The 21,608-nt window shown below is 41.6% G+C and overlaps 2 protein-coding genes across 2 annotated transcripts; both read left to right on the top strand.

The window, feature by feature from the left end:
* Positions 1-1,385: 1,385 nt before the first annotated feature.
* Positions 1,386-8,856, top strand: LOC120916151 (IgGFc-binding protein-like). Its single transcript, XM_040326970.1, has 4 exons — positions 1,386-1,618; positions 3,574-4,166; positions 6,009-6,573; positions 8,243-8,856. Exons 1-4 carry the CDS (start codon positions 1,432-1,434, stop codon positions 8,854-8,856), a joined length of 1,959 nt encoding a protein of 652 aa, XP_040182904.1. The 5' UTR covers positions 1,386-1,431.
* Positions 8,857-12,525: 3,669 nt separating this feature from the next.
* On the top strand, positions 12,526-17,563 carry LOC120916225 (IgGFc-binding protein-like). Its single transcript, XM_040327086.1, has 3 exons — positions 12,526-13,426; positions 14,970-15,169; positions 17,219-17,563. The coding sequence occupies exons 1-3, from the start codon at positions 12,937-12,939 to the stop codon at positions 17,378-17,380; spliced, it is 852 nt and encodes a 283-aa protein (XP_040183020.1). The 5' UTR covers positions 12,526-12,936; the 3' UTR covers positions 17,381-17,563.
* The last annotated feature ends 4,045 nt before the right edge of the window (positions 17,564-21,608 follow it).

The raw sequence follows: 21,608 nt of genomic DNA, 5'->3' as shown, positions 1-21,608 counted from the left end.
TTCACTCTCTCATACTGGTCACTGGAAGTTCAACATGGCACCTCATGGCAAAAAAACTCTCTGAGGATCTGAAAAAAATAATTGTTGTTCTACATAAGAATGGTGTAGGCTATAAGAAGATTGCAAGAGCCTGAAACTGAGCTGCAGCACGGTGGCCAAGACCATACAACGGTATAACAGGATGGGTTCCCCTCAGAACAGGCCTTGCCATGGTCGAACCAAAGAAGTTGAGGTCACGTGCTCAGCGTCATATCCAGAGGTCGTCTTTGGGAAATAGATGTATGAGTGCTGCCAGCATTGCTGCAGAGGTTGAAGGGGTGGGGTGGTTAGCCTGTCAGTGCTCAGACCATATGCAGCACACTGCATCAAATTGGTCTGCATGGCTGTCATCCCAGAAAGAAGCCTCTTTCAAAGATTATGAACAAAAAAGCCTGCAAGCAGTTTTCTGAAGACAAGCAGACTAAGGAAATGAATTACTGGAACCATGTCCTGTTGTCTGATGACCAAGATAAACTTATTTGGTGTCAGATGGTGTCAGGCGTGTGTGGTGGCAACCAGGTGAGGAAGACAAAGACAAGTGTGTCTTGTCTACAGTCAGGCATGGTGGTGGGAGTGTCATGGTCTGGGGCTGCATGAATGCTGCCGACACTGGGGAGCTACAGATCATTGAGGAAACCATGAATGCCAACATGTACTGTGACATACTTAAGCAGAGCATGATCCCCTCCCTTCAGAGACTGGGCCGCAGGGTAGTATTCCAACATGATAACAACCCCAAGCACACCTCCCAGCATGTCTTCAGACCTAAACCCGATTGAGCATCTGTGGGGCATCCGCAAACGGAAGGTGGAGAAGCACAAGGTCTCCAACATCCACCAGCTCCGTGATGTCGTCATGGAGGAGTGGAGGAGGCCACCAGTGGCAACCTGTGAAGCTCTGGTGACCTCCTTGGGCCCAACACTTTGGGCCCAATTTGGACATTTTCACTTAGCGGTGTACTCACTTGTGTTGCTAGCGGTTTAGACATTTATGGCTGTGTGTTGAGTTATTTTGAGGGGACAGCAAATTTACACTGTTATACAAGCTGTACACTTACTACTTTACATTGTAGCAAAGTGACATTTCTTCAGTGTTGTCACATGAAAAGATAGAAGAAAATATTTACAAAAATGTGAGGGGTGTACTTGCTTTTGTGAGATACTATACATATATATATATATATATATATATATATATATATATATATATATATATATATATATATATATATATATATATATATATAAATATATATATATATATATATATATATATATATATATATATATATATATATATATATATATATATATATATATATATATATATACTGTATATGCAAAAAACAAATTTACAGAATAAATATATATTTTCTTTTCCTTGAGCAGCCAGATGTACGGTCCCTTTTACTGGTGTCACTCGGTTGTAAACCCAGAAGTCTACGTCAACAGTTGTGTTAATGACATGATCAGACATAGTGGGTACAAGAAGGTCCTTTGTGAGGCCATTGCTGTATACTTAGTAGCATGTCAAATACAAGAGGTTCGTGTTGAAGAATGGAGGACAGACATTGGATGCGGTGAGTGTTCAGTTATACTTTCTTTATCTAGTTAGAATGATGTACAGAAGCTCAATTTCCATTCAAATTCAAATTCAAGGTTAACCAATCATGATAAGTTCCCTCTGACATCACTGATCTTTGTAGCCATCTGTAAGAAGGTAATTCTTCCCAATGTTTATAAGGGTAAAGGCCTATACACATGATCAGACTTTTTGACAACAACGGTCCGACGGACGTGTTTTATCGGACAATCCGACTGTGTGTACGCTCCATCGGACAATTGTTTTCAGTTTTTCAACGGACAAATGTTTGCTGTGAATGCTCTCAAACTTTCCGGCAACAAATATCCGATGGGGGATAATCCGATCGTGTGTACACAAGTGAGTGAGTGAGTAACTTTTATAGCACAACAAATGCGAACTTAATCGCCTCAAGGCGCTTTGCATCCAGTGTCGTCCTGATCCTTCAGAAGAGGTGGGTCTAGTTTTTTCCTAAAAGCTCGATGGTTTTCTTCCAAGCGGATGGTAGTGGGTAGAGCATTCCAGAGCCGTGGTCCTTGGACTGCAAATCTACGTTCTCCCTTAGATTTGTAGCGGGATTTGTGGATTCGGAGAAGGTTTTGGTTGGTTGACCGGAGCATGAGCTTGATGACGTAGGGTTTTATTTTCTCGCTTAAGTATTGAGGAGCGTTACCCTGTGTACATGTGTGAGGCAGAGTGTCTTGAATGTCACCTGGTCCTGTACGGGCAGCCAGTGGAGGGACCTCAAGACCGGGAAAATTGGTTCCCACAGCTTTTTACCTGTTACCAGTCTGGCTGCCGTGTTCTGGACGACTTGTAGACGTGAAATCTGGTATTTCGGGAATCCTAAGTAGAGGGAGTTTGCGTAGTCGAGTCGTGAGTTGATAACAGTTCCAACCACTACCGCTGTGTTCTCTTCCGGGATGAAGTACAAACTTCTGCTATTGTTGTCTGATCTTTAGCATTAGTTCTGAGCATGCATGTTTATGCATGCTCAGAACTAATGCTAAAGATCAGACAACAATAGCAGAAGTTGTCCAAAGGGTGGCCATGGAGAGCTGAAAAAACACGTGATTTGGTGAATGTTGGCTGAAAAAGTTCTGGCGTGTGTATGCAAGAACAAGTTCACGGCCAACGCCCCTTCGGACCAAAATCCATGTAAAAGTCCAATGGAAGTCCGATCGTGCGTATGAGGCTTTAGGAGTATTTTTTCCCACCGACCAACATGCTTATGTATCATGAGTTGTAGATATACTCATTTGTAACAGGGGTTCCGAGACCAGAAAGTTATTTCGGGGGTTGCTCTGGGTTGAAGAGGTTAAGAAAGTCTGCCCTAAACTCTCCATTCAATTTATATCCAAATGCTGCCTACACACGATCGAAAATTCGATGTGAGCTTTTGGTCGGAAATTCCGACTGTGTGTAGGCTCCATCAGACTTTTTCTGTCGGAATTTCCGACAGCAAAAATTTGAGAGCTGGTTCTCAATTTTTCCGTCAAGAAAAGTTATCAGAAATTTTGATTGTCTTTATGCACAAAAAAACATGCATGCTCTGAATCAAGCAGAAGAGCTGTACTGCCTATTGAAATTTATTTTTCTCGGCTCGTTGTACGTCTTGTACGTCACCACATTCTTGACGGTCAGAATTTCCGACATCATTTGTGTGACCGTGTGTATGCAAAACAAGTTTGAGCCAACATTCCGTTGAAAAAAAAAATCCACAGTTTTGTTGTTGGAATTTCCGATCGTGTGTAAAAAGGCTTTTGCACAACTCATAATATATTTGGCTACCATTATTGTTTGAGTTTTGAACAGAGACAGCTAAACGGGAAGCAGATTACTCCAAACTTCTGCGGAGGGTCTACAAATCCATGAGAATAGAACAGCTTGAGGTAGTATCAGAGCTAAACAAACTTAAAAAATGACAACTAAAATTGTATTATTACTTTCCAGAAATAAAATGCCCAGAAAACAGCAGGTATAACCCCTGTGGGGATCCTTGTACTGAGACCTGTGCTGGGAAGATTTCTTCCTGTCAAGGAGAACTGCCATGCATGGAAATGTGTGAGTGCAATCCTGGATTTGTGCTACACGAAGATCATTGTATCCCCAAGGACAAGTGTGGCTCCTTCTGCAGAGGTCACTATTACCCTCCTAATGAGACCATATGGGGGGAGGATGGTTGTACTCAGAAATGTTGGTGTGAAACACAGACAGTTAAGTGTTCAAATGGGCAATGCCAACATGGAGAAGAATGTTCCGTGAGAGATGGCATTAAAGGTTGCTACCCTACTGGCTACAGTCAGTGTTCTGCCTTCGGGGACCAACACTATGCTACGTTTGACGGAGCACACTTTGATTTCCATGGAACATGCAGATATCATCTTACGGGATTATGTGATAAGGGTCGAGGCCTTACAGAATTCTCAGTTGACATATTGAGCAGAAACCAAGGTGTTAAAGATGTTTCCCTTACGAAATCTGTGGTGGTGAGCGTGTATGAGACTGAGATCCTCCTCAGCAGAGAAAACAAAGGAAGAGCTAAGGTAAGAAACTTAATTATGGAACCCTCCTGCAAACAATTTAATACACGATTTGCTTTGAAAACATATTTTGAAAGAATACTTTGGGGGGGTGTGATCTTTGGATCTTTGTTTATACCATGTCTATTAAGAAATTGTCTTCTCTGTGCCCAGTTGACACCATACCTGTTTGCTGGTATACAGTGCCGGGACAAGGTCATCCAGTTCCCAGGGCAGGGATAGGGAATTGCCCCCCGTCAGGTGTAATCCCCAGTAGAGTGTTCCCTTTAACATTAGGTGTCCTCAATAAAGTCTCTCTTTACATCAGGTGTCCCCAAAAAAGTCCCTCTTTACAACAGGTGTCCCCAGCAAACCCCCCCCCCTTTACATCAGGTGTCCCCAACAGAGTCCATCTTTACATCAGGTGTCCCCAACACAATCCCCTTTTATATCAGGTGTGCCCAATAGTGCCCCATTTACATCAGGTGTCCCCTATACAGCCCCTATTTACATCGGGCATCACCATGCTTCCCAGTCTTTGCCCCCCCCTCTTTCCCTCATGTACTGGCATATTGGTACATACTGGAACTAGCAGATCCATACTCACAGTGCCTTCTTCCTCTCTCTAGTCATTATTATTTTTATACAGGATGTATATAGCGCCAACAGTTTGTGCAGCGCTTTACAACATCAGGTAAGACATTACAGTTACAATACAATTCAATACAGGAGGGATCAGAGGGCCCTGCTCGTTAGTCTAGAAGGGAGGGTCAAATGGAACAAAGGGTAGTAGCTGTGGGGGATGATCAGATGGACAAAATTAAAATACAGTTGTTAGGTGTGGGTAGGATAGGCTTCTCTGAAGAGGAGGGTTTTCAGGGATCCTCTAAATTCTAATAGAGAAGGAGATAGACAGACAGATTGGGGTAAGGAGTTCCATAGGCTTGGAGAGGCTTTGGAAAAGTCATGGAGATGAGCATGGGAGCAGGTGATGAGAAAGCTAAAGGAAGGAGGTTCTTGAGAAGAACAAAGAGAACAATTAGGTTGGTATTTAGAGACTAGGTCAGAGATGTAGCTGGGGGCATTGTTGTGGATGGCTTTGTAGGCAGTAGTTAGTATTTTGAATTTAATTTGCTGGGCGAGCGGAAGCCAGTGGAGGGATTGACAGAGAGGAGTAGCAGAGTCAGAGCAGTTGGTAAGGTGGATGAGTCTGGCAGCAGCATTCAAGTCACATGACAGGAGGAAAGAGGAAAAAGGCCAGAGTCTGCCCTCCTTCCTCAACAAAGCCATACTGAGTCTCAGCACCAGCTCTCTTCCGCCTCATGCAGGCTGGAGGGAGGAGGAAGTGGAATCCATGCTCCAGCAGCAGCTATTGGACACAGCTCCTTCTGACAGGAGTGACACTGCAGTCACTCTTGTCAGAAGAGAAAAATGAAATTCAACGATTCCGAGCGTGTGTGTCAAATTGATTCTGAGCATGCGTGGCTTTTTGCACATCGGAAATGCATACAGACAATGGAAATTTCGGACAAGAACTTTTCCCTTCTGAAAAATTGAGAACCAGCTCTCAAATTTTTGCTGACAGAAAAAGTCAGATGGAGCCTACACACGGTCGGAATTTCGGACCAAAAGCTCACATTAAACTTTTCTTGACGGAAATTCTGACCGTGTGTATGCGGCATAAGTCTACACAATAGAAAGAATAGTCATTGTTTGGAAAATTCAAAACATACAGACGCTTTCAAATCTGATGGCTGGAACAGGTCAAAAAATTCTCTTATCTCCTAAATTTAATGGATGTCTTCCTTGCTTTTCTTTGCAGCATATTGTTTATTAATTTTCACATTATTAATATTTGTTTTGTAGGTAAACGGTATATTATTTAACCTCCCAATAAGCCTGTATGATGACATCATTCAAATATTTTTGGATGGGTGGAACGGAGTCATTTTGACAAAATTTGGCCTTAAGGTGAGCTATGACTGGCACAGTCACGTAAAGGTTGCCCTTCCAACTTCTTATTCGAGTGCCGTTTGTGGTCTATGCGGTAATTTCAATGGCAATGCCCAGGATGACATGACAACGAAGAATGGCGACATGTCATATAATGTCTCATCCTTTGTGCAAAGCTGGAGAACAACGGAGAACCAGGAAGGGTGTCAAGAACTGGAGCCCATGTCTTGCCTTCAAGTCATAGAAAATGTTCAAAGACAAACCCTATCGGAATGTGGGATTATTTTGAAAGATGATGGACCATTCAGAGGTTGCCATGATTCTGTAGACCCTGAAAAATACTTCCACAAATGCCTCAATGATTTCTGCTTTTATTCAGGAAGACAAGATGTTTACTGTAAGGTGATTGAGGCTTATGCTGCTGCTTGCCAAGCTGTGAATGGAACTGTTGATGTCTGGAGGAAAAATGGTTTTTGCAGTGAGTACTTTAGCTCAACAAACCTTTTTTTATTTATTTATTTACCTGTCTTCGAGGGATTGGAAGTTGGTAGAACTTACCAGACATTGGGGTAGATTCAGAGAGCAATTACGCCGGCGTATCCATAGATACATCGCGTAATTGCTAAGTTGCGCCGGCGTATCTACTTTCTGTATTCGGAAAGCTAGATACGCCGACTGTAGCCTAAGATACGACTGGCATAAGTCTCTTACGCCGTCGTATCTTAGGGTGCATTATGACGCTGGCCGCTAGGTGGCGCTCCCGTAGTTGTCAGCGTAGAGTATGCAAATTGCATACTTACGCCGATTCATAAACGTACGTGCGGCCGGCGGTCGTTTTTTACGTCGTTTGCGTACGTCGTTTGCGTACGTCGTTTTAGGAGGCACAGCCAATGTTAAGTATGGACGTCGTTCCTGCGTCGCGATTTGAAATTTTTACGTCGTTTGCGCTGGACGCCATTTACGTTCACGTCGATACCAATGACGTCCTTGCGATGTCAATTACCGCAATGCACGTCGGGAAATTTTAGGGACGGCGCATGCGCAGTACGTTCGGCGCGGGAACGCGCCTAATTTAAATGATCCACGCCCCCTACGGGATCATTTGAATTACGCGTGCTTACGCCGGCCCGTTTTACGCTACGCTGCCGCAACTTTACAGGCAAGTGCTTTGTGAATCAAGCACTTGCCCCGTAAACTTGCGGCCGCGTAACGTAATTGTCATACGTTACGCCGCCGCAGTTTTACACGCCCCTACCTGAATCCACCCCAATTATATTATAATTGTTGTAAAGCTTTTTTGTTAATTTTTTTCTTTATCCAAATCATGGTTTTCATTGCTCGTTTAGGTGGTTTACTACATTTAACATAACTCCACATATATTTCCACATTGTCAATTTATAATTTTTTTAATATTACTTTTTTACAATTTTTTTTTGCAATAATTAATTTTTACAATTTTTCTTTTACTTTTTACAATTGTTTTGCAATAATTTATTTTTACACTTTTATTTTAACTTTGATAATTTTTTTAACATTTTTACAATTTGTTTTTGCAATAATTTATTTTTTATTTTTTGTTACAATTTATTACAAGCTGCATTAGGGGGGGGGGCATTGGTGAAACATCAGGGGGTGTAAACTGACCCCTGATGTCTCACTTTTGAGACTGAGATTCCCCAGTCCCTTTCTTCAGCAGCCAAGCAGCAGGGGGAAATCTGTACAGCACAGGGTGATTAGGGTGTGCCCAGGCACACTTGGCCCACCCTGTGCGCACATGCTGAGTTTCCTATCTTAGAGATAGAACAGCAAATTAGAGAAAAAATTACCAAAGTGAGGAGAAATCTCAAGATTTCCCTGTTCTGCCTAGTGACAGGACAGTGATCTACTGCTCCCTGTGATCGGGAGCAGTGATCAGTGTCATGTCACTGGTAGCCCAGCTTTCACACAGTTAGAATCACTCCCTAGGACACACTCAACCGCTTCCTAGCCCCCTTAGTGGTTAACCCCTTCACTACCAGTAACCTCCTTCTCTTGTGATAACTGTAAACGTTTTGTATTAACCACTATGCTTATTTATTTTTACTAAGACTTTATTTTAGGATAATATACACAATTACGTTTCCTTTTTTTGTTTTTCTTTTGGAAGAAACCTGGTGTCCACAAGACAGTTATTACACACTCTGTTCCACCGAGTATCCTAAGACCTGCAGTGGCACAAGATCCCCGTCTGGATGTAATGGCTTCTGTAGAGAGAGCTGTGTTTGTGAAGATGGCTACCTCCTCGATGTTGACCACTGCGTCCAAGTTTCTGAGTGCGGCTGCACCGTAAATGGTGCTTACCACAAAGTCAACGAGGACTTCTACCCAACGCTAAACTGCGACGAGAGGTGTGTATGTGGACCTGGGGGATTGGTGAGGTGCCTCCCATTTTCTTGCAGCCCTCACAAGGTTTGCAAAGTGTGGAATGGAGTTCGGAAGTGTCACCCAACTCAAAGTGCCCTGTGCTCAGTTGCCGGCGGGTCCCACTACCGCACTTTTGATGGAATCAGCTACAACTTCCAAGGAAACTGCACCTACATGCTAGCACTGAGCTGCTTCCAGGATATGAGCTTCCTTGAGAACTTTTCAATCTTGATGTCAATGAGCTCTTCCGAGACAATCACCATTTTGGTGAAGGATGTGAAGATATCGTTAATTCAAGGAAAATATGGAACAGTTGAGGTAACCAAAATGTTGATACAAACAAATGTTCTTGATTAACCACTTCCCTACCGCACGCCGTCATATGACGTCCTTGACTTTGAGCAGGGATATCTGAATGATGGGTGCAGCTACAGACATTATTCAGATATCACTGTTTTCTGCTGGCGATTCTGTGCACCATAAGAATGATCATAGCGGCAGTTCCACCGCTCGATCGTTCTTATAGGCGACGAGAGGGGATGTCCCCCCCTCCCACTGCCATCCGGTGCCTCTACGGGCTCTCCCGTGCTATCGGGGGCCCAGAGAAAGAATCGTCTGGCGCCGGATGACAAGGATAGACATTTCTGGTGACCAGATGGTCACCAGTCATCTCTAAGACCGTCGGAGGTTACCGGATGTAAACAAAGTTGCAATTGCGGCTGTCAGTATGAGATCAGTGAATTTGTTTCCCAATCTCATGCTTTCCAACCTGGAGGAGAGATGTGGGGTCGTATTTCTCCATAAAGAGGACCTGTCACAAAAGATTCCTATTACAAGGGATGTTTACATTCCTTGTAATAGGAATAAAAGTGATAAAAAAATGTAAAAAAAGTGTAAAAAAAAAAACTAAAACAATAAATTTAACCGCCCCATCCCTGTTAGCTCTCGCTCAGAAGCGAACACGCACCTAAGTCCCGCCCACATATGTAAACGCCGTTCAAACCACACATATGAGGTATCACCACGTACGTTAGAGCGTGTGAAACAATTCTAAAACTATACCTCCTCTGAAACTCTAAACTGGTAACCTGTAAAAAAAAAATAAGCATTGCCTATAGAGATTTTTAAGTACTGAAGTTTGGCACCATTCCATATATAATGTTTGGGGGTTCTGAGTAATTTTCTAGCAAAATTTTGCTAGAGAGTGTGGAGAGTAGTGGCAGAATAGAATAGTATGGAAGTGGTTAAAGGCTTTACTATGTTTTCTGTGTGGGCAGGTTACACGAGAGAAAGGTTCATGCAAGACGATAAAGTTGTTTCCTATTAAGGCAGTCGATACAAAGATCAGTAGCAACAGATAGACATGTGCGATTCGTTTCGTAACAAATGAAAATTTAAAAATTTCAGATGTATACAAATTTCCGATTCATGATAGTAGCAAACTTCAATGAATCTGAAGTAAATTATAACAAAAACGAATTATCCAAACTTGAATTTGAAAATGTATTAAAATTTGAACAAAAAAAAAACAAATTTGAATAAAAACATCAATTTGAATTAAAAAGGGAAACATATTGCTTTGTTTGGTTACAAATCAAAATTTTTATTTTTCGGAGATTCAGATGTACTAAAATTTGAATAAAAAAATACATTTGAGTTTGAATAAAAACATTAATTTGAATTAAAAAGGGAAACATATAGCATTTGTTTGGAAACAGATCAACATTTATATTTTTCGGAGGTTTGGATGTATCCAAAATTTCCAATTCATGATAGTAGCAAACGCCAATGAATCTGAAGAAAATTATAACAAAACGAATTATCCAAACTTGAACTTAAAAATGTATTAAAATTTGAATAAAAAATAAATTTGAATTTGAATAAAAAACATTAATTTGAATTAAAAAGGGAAACATATAGCATTTGTTTGGTAACAAATTAAAATGTATATTTTTCAGAGGTTTGGAAGTATCCAAAATTTCCAATTCATGATAGTAGCAAACGTTAATTAATCTGAAGTAAATTATAACAAAAACTAATTATCCAAACTTGAATTTGAAAATATATTAAAATTTGAATAAAAAAACTAATTTGAAGTTGAATAAAAGCATCAATTTAAATTAAAAAGGGAAACATATTGCATTTGTTTGGTTACAAATCAAAATAGATTTTTTTCTGAGATTTGGATGTGTCCAACATTTCCAATCCATGATAGTAGCAAACGTTAATTAATCTGAAGTAAATTATAACAAAAAATAATTATCCAAACTTGAATTTGAAAATGTAATTAAAATTTGAATAAAAAAATGTATTTGAATTTGAGGAAACACATTAATTTGAATTAAAAAGGGAAACATATAGCATTTGTTTAGAAACAGATCAAAATTTATATTTTTCGGAGGTTTGGATGTATCCAAAATTTCCAATTCATGATAGTAGCAAACTCCAATGAATCTGAAGAAATTATAACAAAACAAATTATCCAAACTTGAATTTGAAAATGTATTAAAACTTGAATAAAAAAATTATTAGAATTTGAATAAAAACATTAATTTGAATTAAAAAGGGAAACATATAGCATTTGTTTGGTAACAAATCAAAATGTATATTGTTCGGAGATTTGGATGTATCCAACATTTCCAATTCATGATAGCAAAATTTAATGAATCTGAAGTAAATTATAACAAAACTAGTTATCCAAACTTGAATTTGAAAATATATTAAAATTTGAATAAAAAAACTAACTTGAATTTGAATAAAAACATCAATTTAAATTAAAAAGGGAAACATATTGCATTTGTTTGGTTACAAATAAAAATTGAAATTTTTCTGAGATTTGGATGTATCCAACATTTCCAATTCATGATAGTGGCAAACGTTAATTAATCTGAAGTAAATTATAACAAAAACTAATAATACAAACTTGAATTTGAATATGTAATTTAAATTTGAATAAAAAATTAATTGTAATTTGAGGAAACACATTAATTTGGAGGGAATTTGAATAAAAACATCAATTTAAATGTAAAAAAGGAAAAAAAATAGCATTTGTTTGGAAACAAATCAAAATTTATATTTTTCGGAGGTTTGGATGTATCAAACATTTCCAATTCATGATAGTAGCAAACTTCAATGAATATGAAGAAAATTATAACAAAACAAATTATCCAAACTTGAATTTGAAATCAAAATGGAAACATATTGCAAAAAACACAGTAAGGTATTAAATTGAAATAAGTTGATGATTCCATAGATCTTTACTTAGGCTGCTTTATAGAATAGAAAAGAATACAATAGAACAAACTATTTGGTTTTATTCTATATTTCTATTTTATTCTTTAAAGCAGTCTAAGTAACGACTAAGGAATCATCATCTTATTTCAATTTAATACCTTACTGTATTTTTTGTAAAATGTTTCCATTTTGATTTCAAATAATTTTTTTTTATTCAAATTTATTTTTTTATTCCAATTTAAATACATTTTTCAAATTCAAGTTTGGATAATTCGTTTTTGTTATAATTTATGTTTCCATTTTGAATTCATTTTTTTATTTAAATTCTAATTCTGTCAGACGTAAGTGAGTTTAAGCAGATCAACGGTCTTCCTGTGATTGGACACGGCTGATCATGTGGTAAAGAGCCCCCATCGGAGGCTCTTTACTTAGATCAGTGTAGCGGTGTGTCAGACTGTCACACCGCACCATCGATCGCCGCGATGCGCTCCCCCACGGGTGCGCGGCGGCTGTTATCCTGCTGGACGTCATATGACCTCCAGTCAGGATAACTGAACCACTGCCCAGCTGTCATTTTGCTATAGGCCGGGCGGGAAGGGGTTAAATTTGTTACTATTGTAATATGGAACTTTGGATACAGCCAAATTTTCGAAAAACACAAAATTTGTCCAAATTTCAATTCGTATCGCAACGAAACACGCATGTCTACAAATCTGTATTAGCAATCAGAATCTACTAAAGGGAAATCATTTGTTCACTTTTCAAGGGAAGTTGCTTTTTGCAAGGTCATTTTAACTTTGCCGAGGAAATGAGGCGAAGCTCTGCTTACTTCCATCATCCAACTATGTGCAAGCAAAAGTTCTGTTTTGTTTTTTAATTTTACCTGCATGTGATTGGTTATTCTTTAAAAAGCGAAATTTACCACATTCACTAAGCTCTTGAGAAAACTCCCTTATAAAGTGCAATTTCCCTTGCAAAGTGAACAGCCTATTTGCCTTTAGAAAATCAACCCCTTTGTGTCTACAGTTCCAGTCTGGCTCTGTGTATACTGGACAGCCAATACAGAAACAGGAACCAAGGAGTTTACCTCCCGAAATATTTTAACACCTTATTTCTGTCTTTTAGGTGAACGACATTGTTTACAACCTCCCATTGGATCGTCAGGACAAAGGCTTCTGGGTTCATCAGCATGGCATAAGTGTTATGCTGAGCACTGATTTTGGACTTCGAGTGTCCTATGACCTGGCCTCTCAGGTTTTGGTTAATATATCCAGCAGTTTCCATGGGCAGATGTGTGGCCTTTGTGGTAACTACAATGGCTACCCTGACGATGACTTAAGACTTCCAGGTGGATCACTGGAGATCAACACCACTGCCTTTGGGGAGACCTGGAAGGACAGCAGCCTGGGTTTACCATGCCAAAGCAAATGCCAAGGGGACTTCTGTCCACCGTGTCAACACAAAAGCATTTATGGAGGGGAAAAGTACTGTGGCATGTTGCTTACAGCCAGTGGACCTTTCAGCACTTGTCACAGTCACGTGGACCCCCTAGGGTTCTTCAGCAACTGTTTGCATGACCTCTGTCAAGCCCATGGTAAAACAAATGCATTGTGCAACAACCTTCAAAGTTACGTGACTGTTTGCCAATATATGGGCATTACTGCCATGAAATGGAGAAGTAGCAAAGTATGCCGTAAGTCTTGGAATTTTGTCACTTTTGAGGGGATAAAAACATGCATGATACCCGTGTGGGCCTAAGGCTTTTTCCTACTTGCGTTCTTTCTAAATCATTGACCTGGAAGAAGTGAGCAGCCATGTTAAAAGGAACTTCCTGCTTGGCTAGTTTTGGCACCAAATCATGAGTCCCTACCCCTGCTCCAGCCCTCTTAAAACACAGTCCCTCTTCCTGAGGCTGAACCCTCTGCCATATTGTGCCCTGCTCCTTGACATAGGCCTCCACTGACCTGGAAGAAGTAAGCAGCCATATTAGAGAGACATTCTTGGTTGGATAGTTTTGGCACCAAATAACATGTCCCTACCCCTGCTCCAGCCCTGCTAAAACACAGTCCCTCTTCCTGAGGCTGAACCCTCTGCCATCTTGTGCCCTGCTCCTTGTCATACTGTCGTACTCACTTTTGTTGCCAGCGGTTTAGACTATAATGGCTGTGTGTTGAGTTATTTTGAGGGGACAGCAAATTGACACTGTTATACAAGCTGTACACTCACTACACAACATTGTAGCAAAGTGTAATTTCTTTGGCGTTGTCACATGAAAAGATAGAATAAAATATTTACAAAAATGTGAGGGGTGTACTTACTTTTGTGACATACTGTGTATACATATATATATATATATATATATATATATATAGATAGATAGATAGATAGATAGATAGATAGATAGATATACACAGTATCTCGAGATACGCCACGTAAGTGCAAATATGCGCCGTCGTATCTGTGCGCCATGCCCACAAAACTAAGATACGCCTAAAAAGAGGCTTCATTCCACCGACTTAACTTGCCTACGCCGGCGTAGAGTGGGCGCATATTTATGCTGGACACATGTGGCGCTCCCATTGATTTTCTATTCAATATGCAAATGAGGGAGATACGCCAATTCACAATCGTACTTGCACCCGACGCAGGCTACGACTGGTGCGCGTAAGTTGTACGTATGGCGTAAAGTTATGCCCCATAAAGGAGGTGTAACTCAGCAGCATCCATGCAAAGGGCTGCACCAGGGAACACAAGCCGGCGTATTTTACGTACTTTACGTTGTACGTGAATATGGCTTGGCGTAGGTTACGTTCACGCCGTAGGCAGTGTTCCGGCGTATCTTAGGCAGTTGTTCCGATGTGGTTATGAGCATGCGCAGAGGGATGCGTCCTCGTCTCGGCGCATGTGCAGTTGGTGATACGCATCTGTCTGGCGCTCGGCCCATCATTTGCATGGGGTCACGCCTCATTAGCATGGCTCACGCCCACTTCAACTTACGCCGACCTACCCCAGCGCAGTTTTGGGAGGAAGTGCTTTGTGAATTCCATGCTTGCTTCTCTGCGCTGCGTCGGCGTAGCGTAAAGGAGATACGCTACGGTGGCATAAATGTGCGCCAGTGTCCGGGCCATATAGTTTTGGTGTAAAATTGGGATTACATTTTTTTTTATAAATTGTTTTAACATGAAGCTTGTTTATCTCATTGTAGCTTGGTCATGTTTTCTGATTTTTCCTTCTAGCTCTGGACTGCCCCCAATACAGTCATTATGAGGCTTGCGCTGACACGTGTACTACCACTTGTGCCGGGGTCGTGGCACCTACACCTTGCCCCATTGGATGCTCTGAGGGTTGCCAGTGTAATGATGGTTATTACCTTGACCGAGACCGATGTGTTCCTCTTGGCCGATGTGGCTGTTACATCGAAGGCCGATATTACACAGTATGTATGAAGGGCAGTTCATATGGACACAAATGTCAGTGTTGGCCATTGTTCTACAGATTGTTTTGTTCTAGGAATTTACAACACATTGGGGTTTATTTGCAAATGGCAGGGCTTTTTTTAGCTGGAACTTGATGGAACTCAGTTCCACCACCTCTGGCTCAAGCCCTCTGCTTCCTATTCACCTCTATCGCTTATAAACTCAGAAGTCTGGCTTCTGTGTTTACAGGCTTAAAGTTTGTCTCCCAATGGCTCCCACTGAGTGCAAGATGGGGGCAAGGTTCCCAGGGTACAGAGCAGATGCTCACACCCCCACTGGATGATATTCCAGCATCATGCCCCTTTAAGACCCTCCCACTGTTAGTGAAATTTGACCACACCCACCATTTGATGTGGGTTGGAGGGTGTGTGTGTGGGGGGTGAGAGGGGGTTTTGGGGGGTTGTGGTTAAGTTCCTGTACCTATTTTCTGTGAGAAAAGCCCTGGCTAATGGTAAACAGATCCTTCACTTTGCTAGAATAGAGAGGGTAAGAGAGAAAGAGAGACATCAGAGAGAGAGAGAGAGAGAGAGAAAGAGTCATCAGGGAGAGAAATCAGAAAGAGACATCAGGGAGAGAAATCAGAGAGAGAGGTGAAAGAGAGACATCAGAGAGAGAAAGAGAGAGACATCAGAGAGAGAGAGAGACATCAGAGAGAGAGAGAAACATCAGAGAGAGAGACGTCAGTGAGAGAAATAAGACAGTGAGAGAGAGAGACATCAGAGAGAGAGACAGAAACATCAGAGAGAGAGACATCAGTGAGAGAAATAAGACAGAGAGAGAGAGACATCAGCGAGAGAGAGAGAGAGAGAGACAGAGAGAGACATCAGAGAGAGAGACAGAGATAGACATCAGAGAGAGAGACAGAGATAGACATCAGAGAGAGAGAGAGAGAGAGAGAGAAGAGATGGAGACATCAGAGAGAGAGACATCAGAGAGAGAGACGCCACAGAGAGAGATAGAGAGATCAGAGAGAGAGAGAGAGACAGAGATAGACATCAGAGAGAGAGAGAGAGAGATCAGAGAGAGAGAGACATCAGTGAGAGAAATAAGACAGTGAGAGAGAGACATCAGAGAGAGAAAGAGAGACATCAGCGATAGAGAGAGATACATCAGAGAGAGAGACAGAGATAGACATCAGAGAGAGAGAGAGAGAGAGATCAGATGGAGACATCAGAGAGAGAGAGAGACATCAGAGAGAGAGAGAGAGAGAGAGAGAGAGAGAGAGAGAGATAGAGAGATCAGAGAGAGATCAGAGAGAGACATTAGAGAAAAACAGAGAGAGTTAAAGAGAGAGATCATTTGAATTTGAGAGAGAAACATCAGAGAGAGAGACTTTAGAGAGAGACACCAGGGAGAGATCATTTGAATTTGAGAGAGAAACATCAGAGAGAGAGACTTTAGAGAGAGACATCAGAGAGATACAGAGAGAGAGAGACATCAGAGATTACAGAGGGAGACTCTGTGTATAGGTGGAAGGGGAATAATAGTGAACAATAGTGTGAAGTTAGGTCTCCACCGCCCAAGTTTTGGTGCTATGCCACACCCACAGATTGTTAGATTAATGAGGGTTATAACCGAGGATGAGTTTTTGAGAGGTAGATTGGGTTTACAACCACTTTAAGTCATGACAAATTTAGGAACCTGCACTAAATTTTTTAAATAATACTTTTTTTTTATACATGGTAGATAACAGTCCATGTTCTAGTATAGTAAATTTCCCGAGCTGACAATTTTATGTTGTCTATTTCTAATTTGAAGACTTTAATACATAGGCAACCGGCTAGTTAAAAGTGAGATTACTTATCATTGTGGCATGTTATGAGTGCCACACAAGGTACCAAAGTTGGTTGCATCACGCTGAAGCAGAATGGAGGTAACATTTTGAAATTTCAGAAAGTCGAAGTGGGTTAATTTAGTTACAGTTTTGTGTTACAATGTAAAAGAAAGGACCACTTGTATTGAAAGCATTCAGAATAATTGTAACACAATTATTATGTTTGTCTTCGCAGGTCAACGAGACATTTTTGATGGATAACTGCAAGCAGATCTGTAGGTGTCACGTGGGAAGTGCGGTGATATGCCAAACCCATATTTGCCAAGGAGAATGTATAAAGAATTCAGACAGAACATTCATATGTGGAATGTTGACAGAGGAGGTCAATACCGGTTAGAGGGAAGAATTATCCTCCGTCAGCCGTGTTCAATAATACAAAGAGCCAGGCGGTAAGAGCCAAAATCTGGAACAAGATCTCACATATCTGTCCACAGTGGCCATATATATTTTTTACACGCGCAATTCATTTTTAATGCATAGCTTTCCATTTATAATAAATGTGCCATGAATTGTAATTAAACTCTGCAAATTATACATTTTTGATTTTGTTTTTATGTTTTCCACAACATTTCATATTCCTGATATGTGTCCGTTGTACCATGTACTTTGTCTGTTCTCTTTGTATGAAATCCCTGGTTTTCCTACCAGTCCCTCTTCTTTCCTATTACAAACTGACCACACGAGGCATGAGAACACAGCATGGTCAGTTATCTGAGCTGCGCTGGGAACTCCGCCTGCTCTCCTCCAATGCTCAGACTTGTGCTGACACGCCCCTCTCCTGCACAGCCATTCCCTAGGAAGTGAGAAAGTGTCCTGTTCTCTTTGAATATATTCCTTTTTGTGAAATCCCTGGTTTTGCCACCAGTTCCTCGGCTTTCCTATTGCAAACTGACCACATGAGGCATGAGAGAACAGCGTGGATCAGTTTTCTGGCTGTGCTGGGAACTCAGCCTGCCCTCCTCCAATGCTCAGACTTGTGCTACCAGAATATCTGATTTAATGTAGAATAATGCTTTAGGTCCTCCTCGTACAATGTTATACATACTTTCAGGCTGTACGGGTTTCAGTCTTCCTTGTTTTGGACTGTTATCAGCACCCATATAGCAAAAATAATCAATTCAGGTGCACCACATAAGGTTCTGATATTAGAGAACTCCTCGGTCCCAAAAGACCACCAGAAGGGACTCCACACTTTGTTATCACACTTAGCAACCTAAGATGTGGGACTGCACCTTGGAAAGAAAAATCTCAGCCACACTGTACAGCCCAGCTTGTAATAAGTGATAGCGGCCTCAACCTAACTCCATCCAGGCCACGCCCCCCCAACATGTTTCACCTCACCCACTGGGCTTAGTCATAGAGGTAAGCAGAATACACCGAATGGGGGAGGCTGGAGCGGAAACCCTAAAGTCGGCTTAGGTACTACGGGCCAGATTCACGTAGAAGTGCGGCGGCGTAACGTATCGTAGATACGTTACACCGCCGCAAGTTTTCATCGCAAGTGCCTGATTCACAAAGCACTTGCAATGAAAACCTACGCCGGCGGCCTCCGGCGTAAGCCCGGTAATTCAAAGGGGCGTGTGCCATTTAAATTAGGCGCGCTCCCGCGCCGGACCTACTGCGCATGCTCTGTTTCGATATTCCCGCCGTGCTTTGCGCGAAGTGACGTCATTTTTTCGAACGGTGACGTGCGTAGCGTACTTCCGTATTCCCGGACGTCTTATGCAAGAAATTTTTTTTTTGAATTTCGACGCGGGAACGACGGCCATACTTTAACATGGGCTGTGTAAAGTTAGGGCAGCTAAAACGACGACTAACTTTGCGACGGGAAACTAGACTAGCAGCGACGTAGCGAACGCGAAAAACCGTTGTGGATCGCCGTAAGTACTAATTTGCATACCAGACGCTGGTTTACGACACAAACTCCCCCCAGCGGCGGCCGCGGTATTGCATCCTAAAATCCGACAGTGAGAAACAATTACACCTGTCGGATCTTAGGGCAAACTATGCGTAACTGATTCTATGAATCAGTCGCATAGTTAGGAAGCCTCTAAAACAGAGATACGACGTATCAGGAGATACGCCATCGTATCTCTTTTGTGAATCTGGCCCTACTTTCTTAACTGAATGTTCATGTAGGCCGTTGTGCATTTTTAGGGCACCCTAGCCTAAAGTCTTTGCCCTTCTCTGCTTCACGCGTGATGAAAATCAAGAGACGGTCACAACATTTCCAAATACCAGTGTGCATGTTTTTATTCAGACATTTTATGGGTGGTCATGTTATACAATCCAAATAAAACAGTTGGGAAAAAAGTAAATGCAGGCATCATTTTTATTTTATTCCATCATTTTTATTTTATTTTTGCTTCTCTGGTAATGACAAAAATTAGAAATGCTGGGAAGTTTTAGGAGATTGATGTGTAGGTGGGAGGGAGAAGAGGGCCATATTGGATTACACAGGCATCCGTTGTTTCAGGGTTATTTTCAAGGTTAATTGGAGGTTAAATCAGGCAGACTGGGGACTTGTGTCTCACTGTAAATACAAAGAAAATAAGCAAGATTAAAATTAATGAGACATTCCCTTATTCATATATTTTTTTTAATACTGCTCTTAACCACTTAAGCCCCGGACCATATTGCTGGTCAAAGACCAGAGCACTTTTTGCGATTCGGCACTGCGCCGCTTTAACTAACAATTGCGCAGTCGTGCGACGTGGCTCCCAAACAAAATTGGCGTCCTTTTTTTCCCTCAAATAGAGCTTTATTTTGGTGGTATTTGATCACCTCTGCGGATTTTAGTTTTTGCGCTACAAACAAAAATAGAGCGACAATTTTGAAAAAAAAAAAATATTTTTTAATTTTTACCATAATAAATATCCCCCAAAAATATATAAAAAAAAAAAAATTTCCTAAGTTTAGGCCGATACGTATTCTTCTACATATTTTTCGTAAAAAAATCACAATAAGCGTTTATTGATTGGTTTGCGCAAAAGTTATAGCGTTTACAAAATAAGGGGTAGTTTTTGGGCATTTTTATTAATATTTTTTTTTACTAGTAATGGCGGCGATTTTTTTTCGGTACTGCGACATTATGGCGGACACTTCGGACACTTTTGACAAATTTTTGGGACCATTGGCATTTTTATAGCGATCAGTGCTATAAAAATGCATTGATTACTATAAAAATGCCACTGGCAGGGAAGGGGTTAACACTAGGGGGCGGGGAAGGGGTTAAGTATGTTCCCTGGGTGTGTTCTAACTGTAGGGGGGGTGGCCTCACTAGGGGAAATGACTGATCGCTGTTCATACATTGTATGAACAGACGGTCAGGCATTTCTCCCCTGACAGGACCGGAAGATGTGTGTTTATACACACAGCTCCCGGTCCTCGCTCTATAATGAGCAATCGCGGGTGCCCGGCGGCGATCGCGACTGCCGGGCACACGCATGGGAGTCAGGGACGAGCGGGGGGGGCGCGCACCCCTATTGGCTGCTGGGCAAGGTGACGTATAGCTACGCGCTCTCGCCCAGCAGAGCCGACCTGCCACAGTAAAACTGCGGCGGCTGGTCGGCAAGCAGTTAAAGTCTAGGGGTGCCTAGCCACTTCCATACCAAGGCCTATTCTGGCACTCCTCTCCTACATGTATAAATCATAATTTATTTGCTAGAAAATTACTTAGAACCCCCAAACATTACATATGTTTTTTTTTTACCACAGACCCTAGGGAATAAAATGGTGGTTGTTTTGTCTCGCACGGTTTTTGCGCAACACTTTTTCAAAGGCTTCAAAGGAGGAAAAAAAACAGTTTCATGAATTAAAAAAATAACGAAACAGTAGAGTTAGCCCGATTAATTTATATAATGTGAAAGATGATGTTATGCCAAGTAAATAGATACCTAAGATGTCATACTTTAAAATTGCACACCCTTGTGGAATGGCGGCAACATTTGGTACCTAAAAATCTGAATAAGTGACGCTTAATTGTTTTTTTTTTACAGATAATCAGTTTGGAGTTACAGAGGAGGTCTAGTGCTAGAATTATTGCTTTTGCTCAAACGCATGTGGCGAAACCTCACATGTGTGATTTGAATGCGTTTACATATGCGGGAGCCACTTACGTGTGTGTTCGCTTCTATGTACGAGGACACGGGGACAGGGGTGCTTAAAATAATAAATTTTTTATTATTATTTTTAGGGTTGTCCCGATACCACTTTTTTAGGACCGAGTACGAGTACCGATACTTTTTTTCAAGTAGTCGCCGATACCGAATACCGATACTTTTTTTAAAATGTGTCCCCAAATGCAGCGATGTCCCCCCACAGATGCAGCCATGTATCCCCCCATCCAGCCAGCGTCACCCCCCATCCAGCCAGCGTCACCCCCCATGCAGCCAGCGTCACCCCCCATGCAGCCAGCGTCACCCCCCATGCAGCCAGCGTCACCCCCCATGCAGCCAGCGTCACCCCCCATGCAGCCAGCGTCACCCCCCATGCAGCCAGCGTCACCCCCCCATCCAGCCAGCGTCACCCCCCATGCAGCCATTGTCACCCCCCATCCAGCAATG

The sequence above is a fragment of the Rana temporaria genome, chromosome 10 (genome assembly GCF_905171775.1).
Source record: "Rana temporaria chromosome 10, aRanTem1.1, whole genome shotgun sequence".
Taxonomy (NCBI): Eukaryota; Metazoa; Chordata; class Amphibia; order Anura; family Ranidae; genus Rana; species Rana temporaria.
This window is presented reverse-complemented; position numbering and strand designations above follow the sequence as displayed.

Bases quoted from the DNA above. Each gene is read 5' to 3' on its own strand.
- LOC120916151 (XM_040326970.1), top strand. From the start codon at position 1,432: ATGTACGGTCCCTTTTACTGGTGTCACTCGGTTGTAAACCCAGAAGTC. The intron at 1,619-3,573 runs GTGAGTGTTCAG...ATTACTTTCCAG, and splicing joins GAGGACAGACATTGGATGCG to AAATAAAATGCCCAGAAAAC. The intron at 4,167-6,008 runs GTAAGAAACTTA...TTTGTTTTGTAG, and splicing joins AAAACAAAGGAAGAGCTAAG to GTAAACGGTATATTATTTAA.
- LOC120916225 (XM_040327086.1), top strand. From the start codon at position 12,937: ATGCTGAGCACTGATTTTGGACTTCGAGTGTCCTATGACCTGGCCTCT. The intron at 13,427-14,969 runs GTAAGTCTTGGA...TTTTCCTTCTAG, and splicing joins GAGAAGTAGCAAAGTATGCC to CTCTGGACTGCCCCCAATAC. The intron at 15,170-17,218 runs GTATGTATGAAG...TTGTCTTCGCAG, and splicing joins TCGAAGGCCGATATTACACA to GTCAACGAGACATTTTTGAT.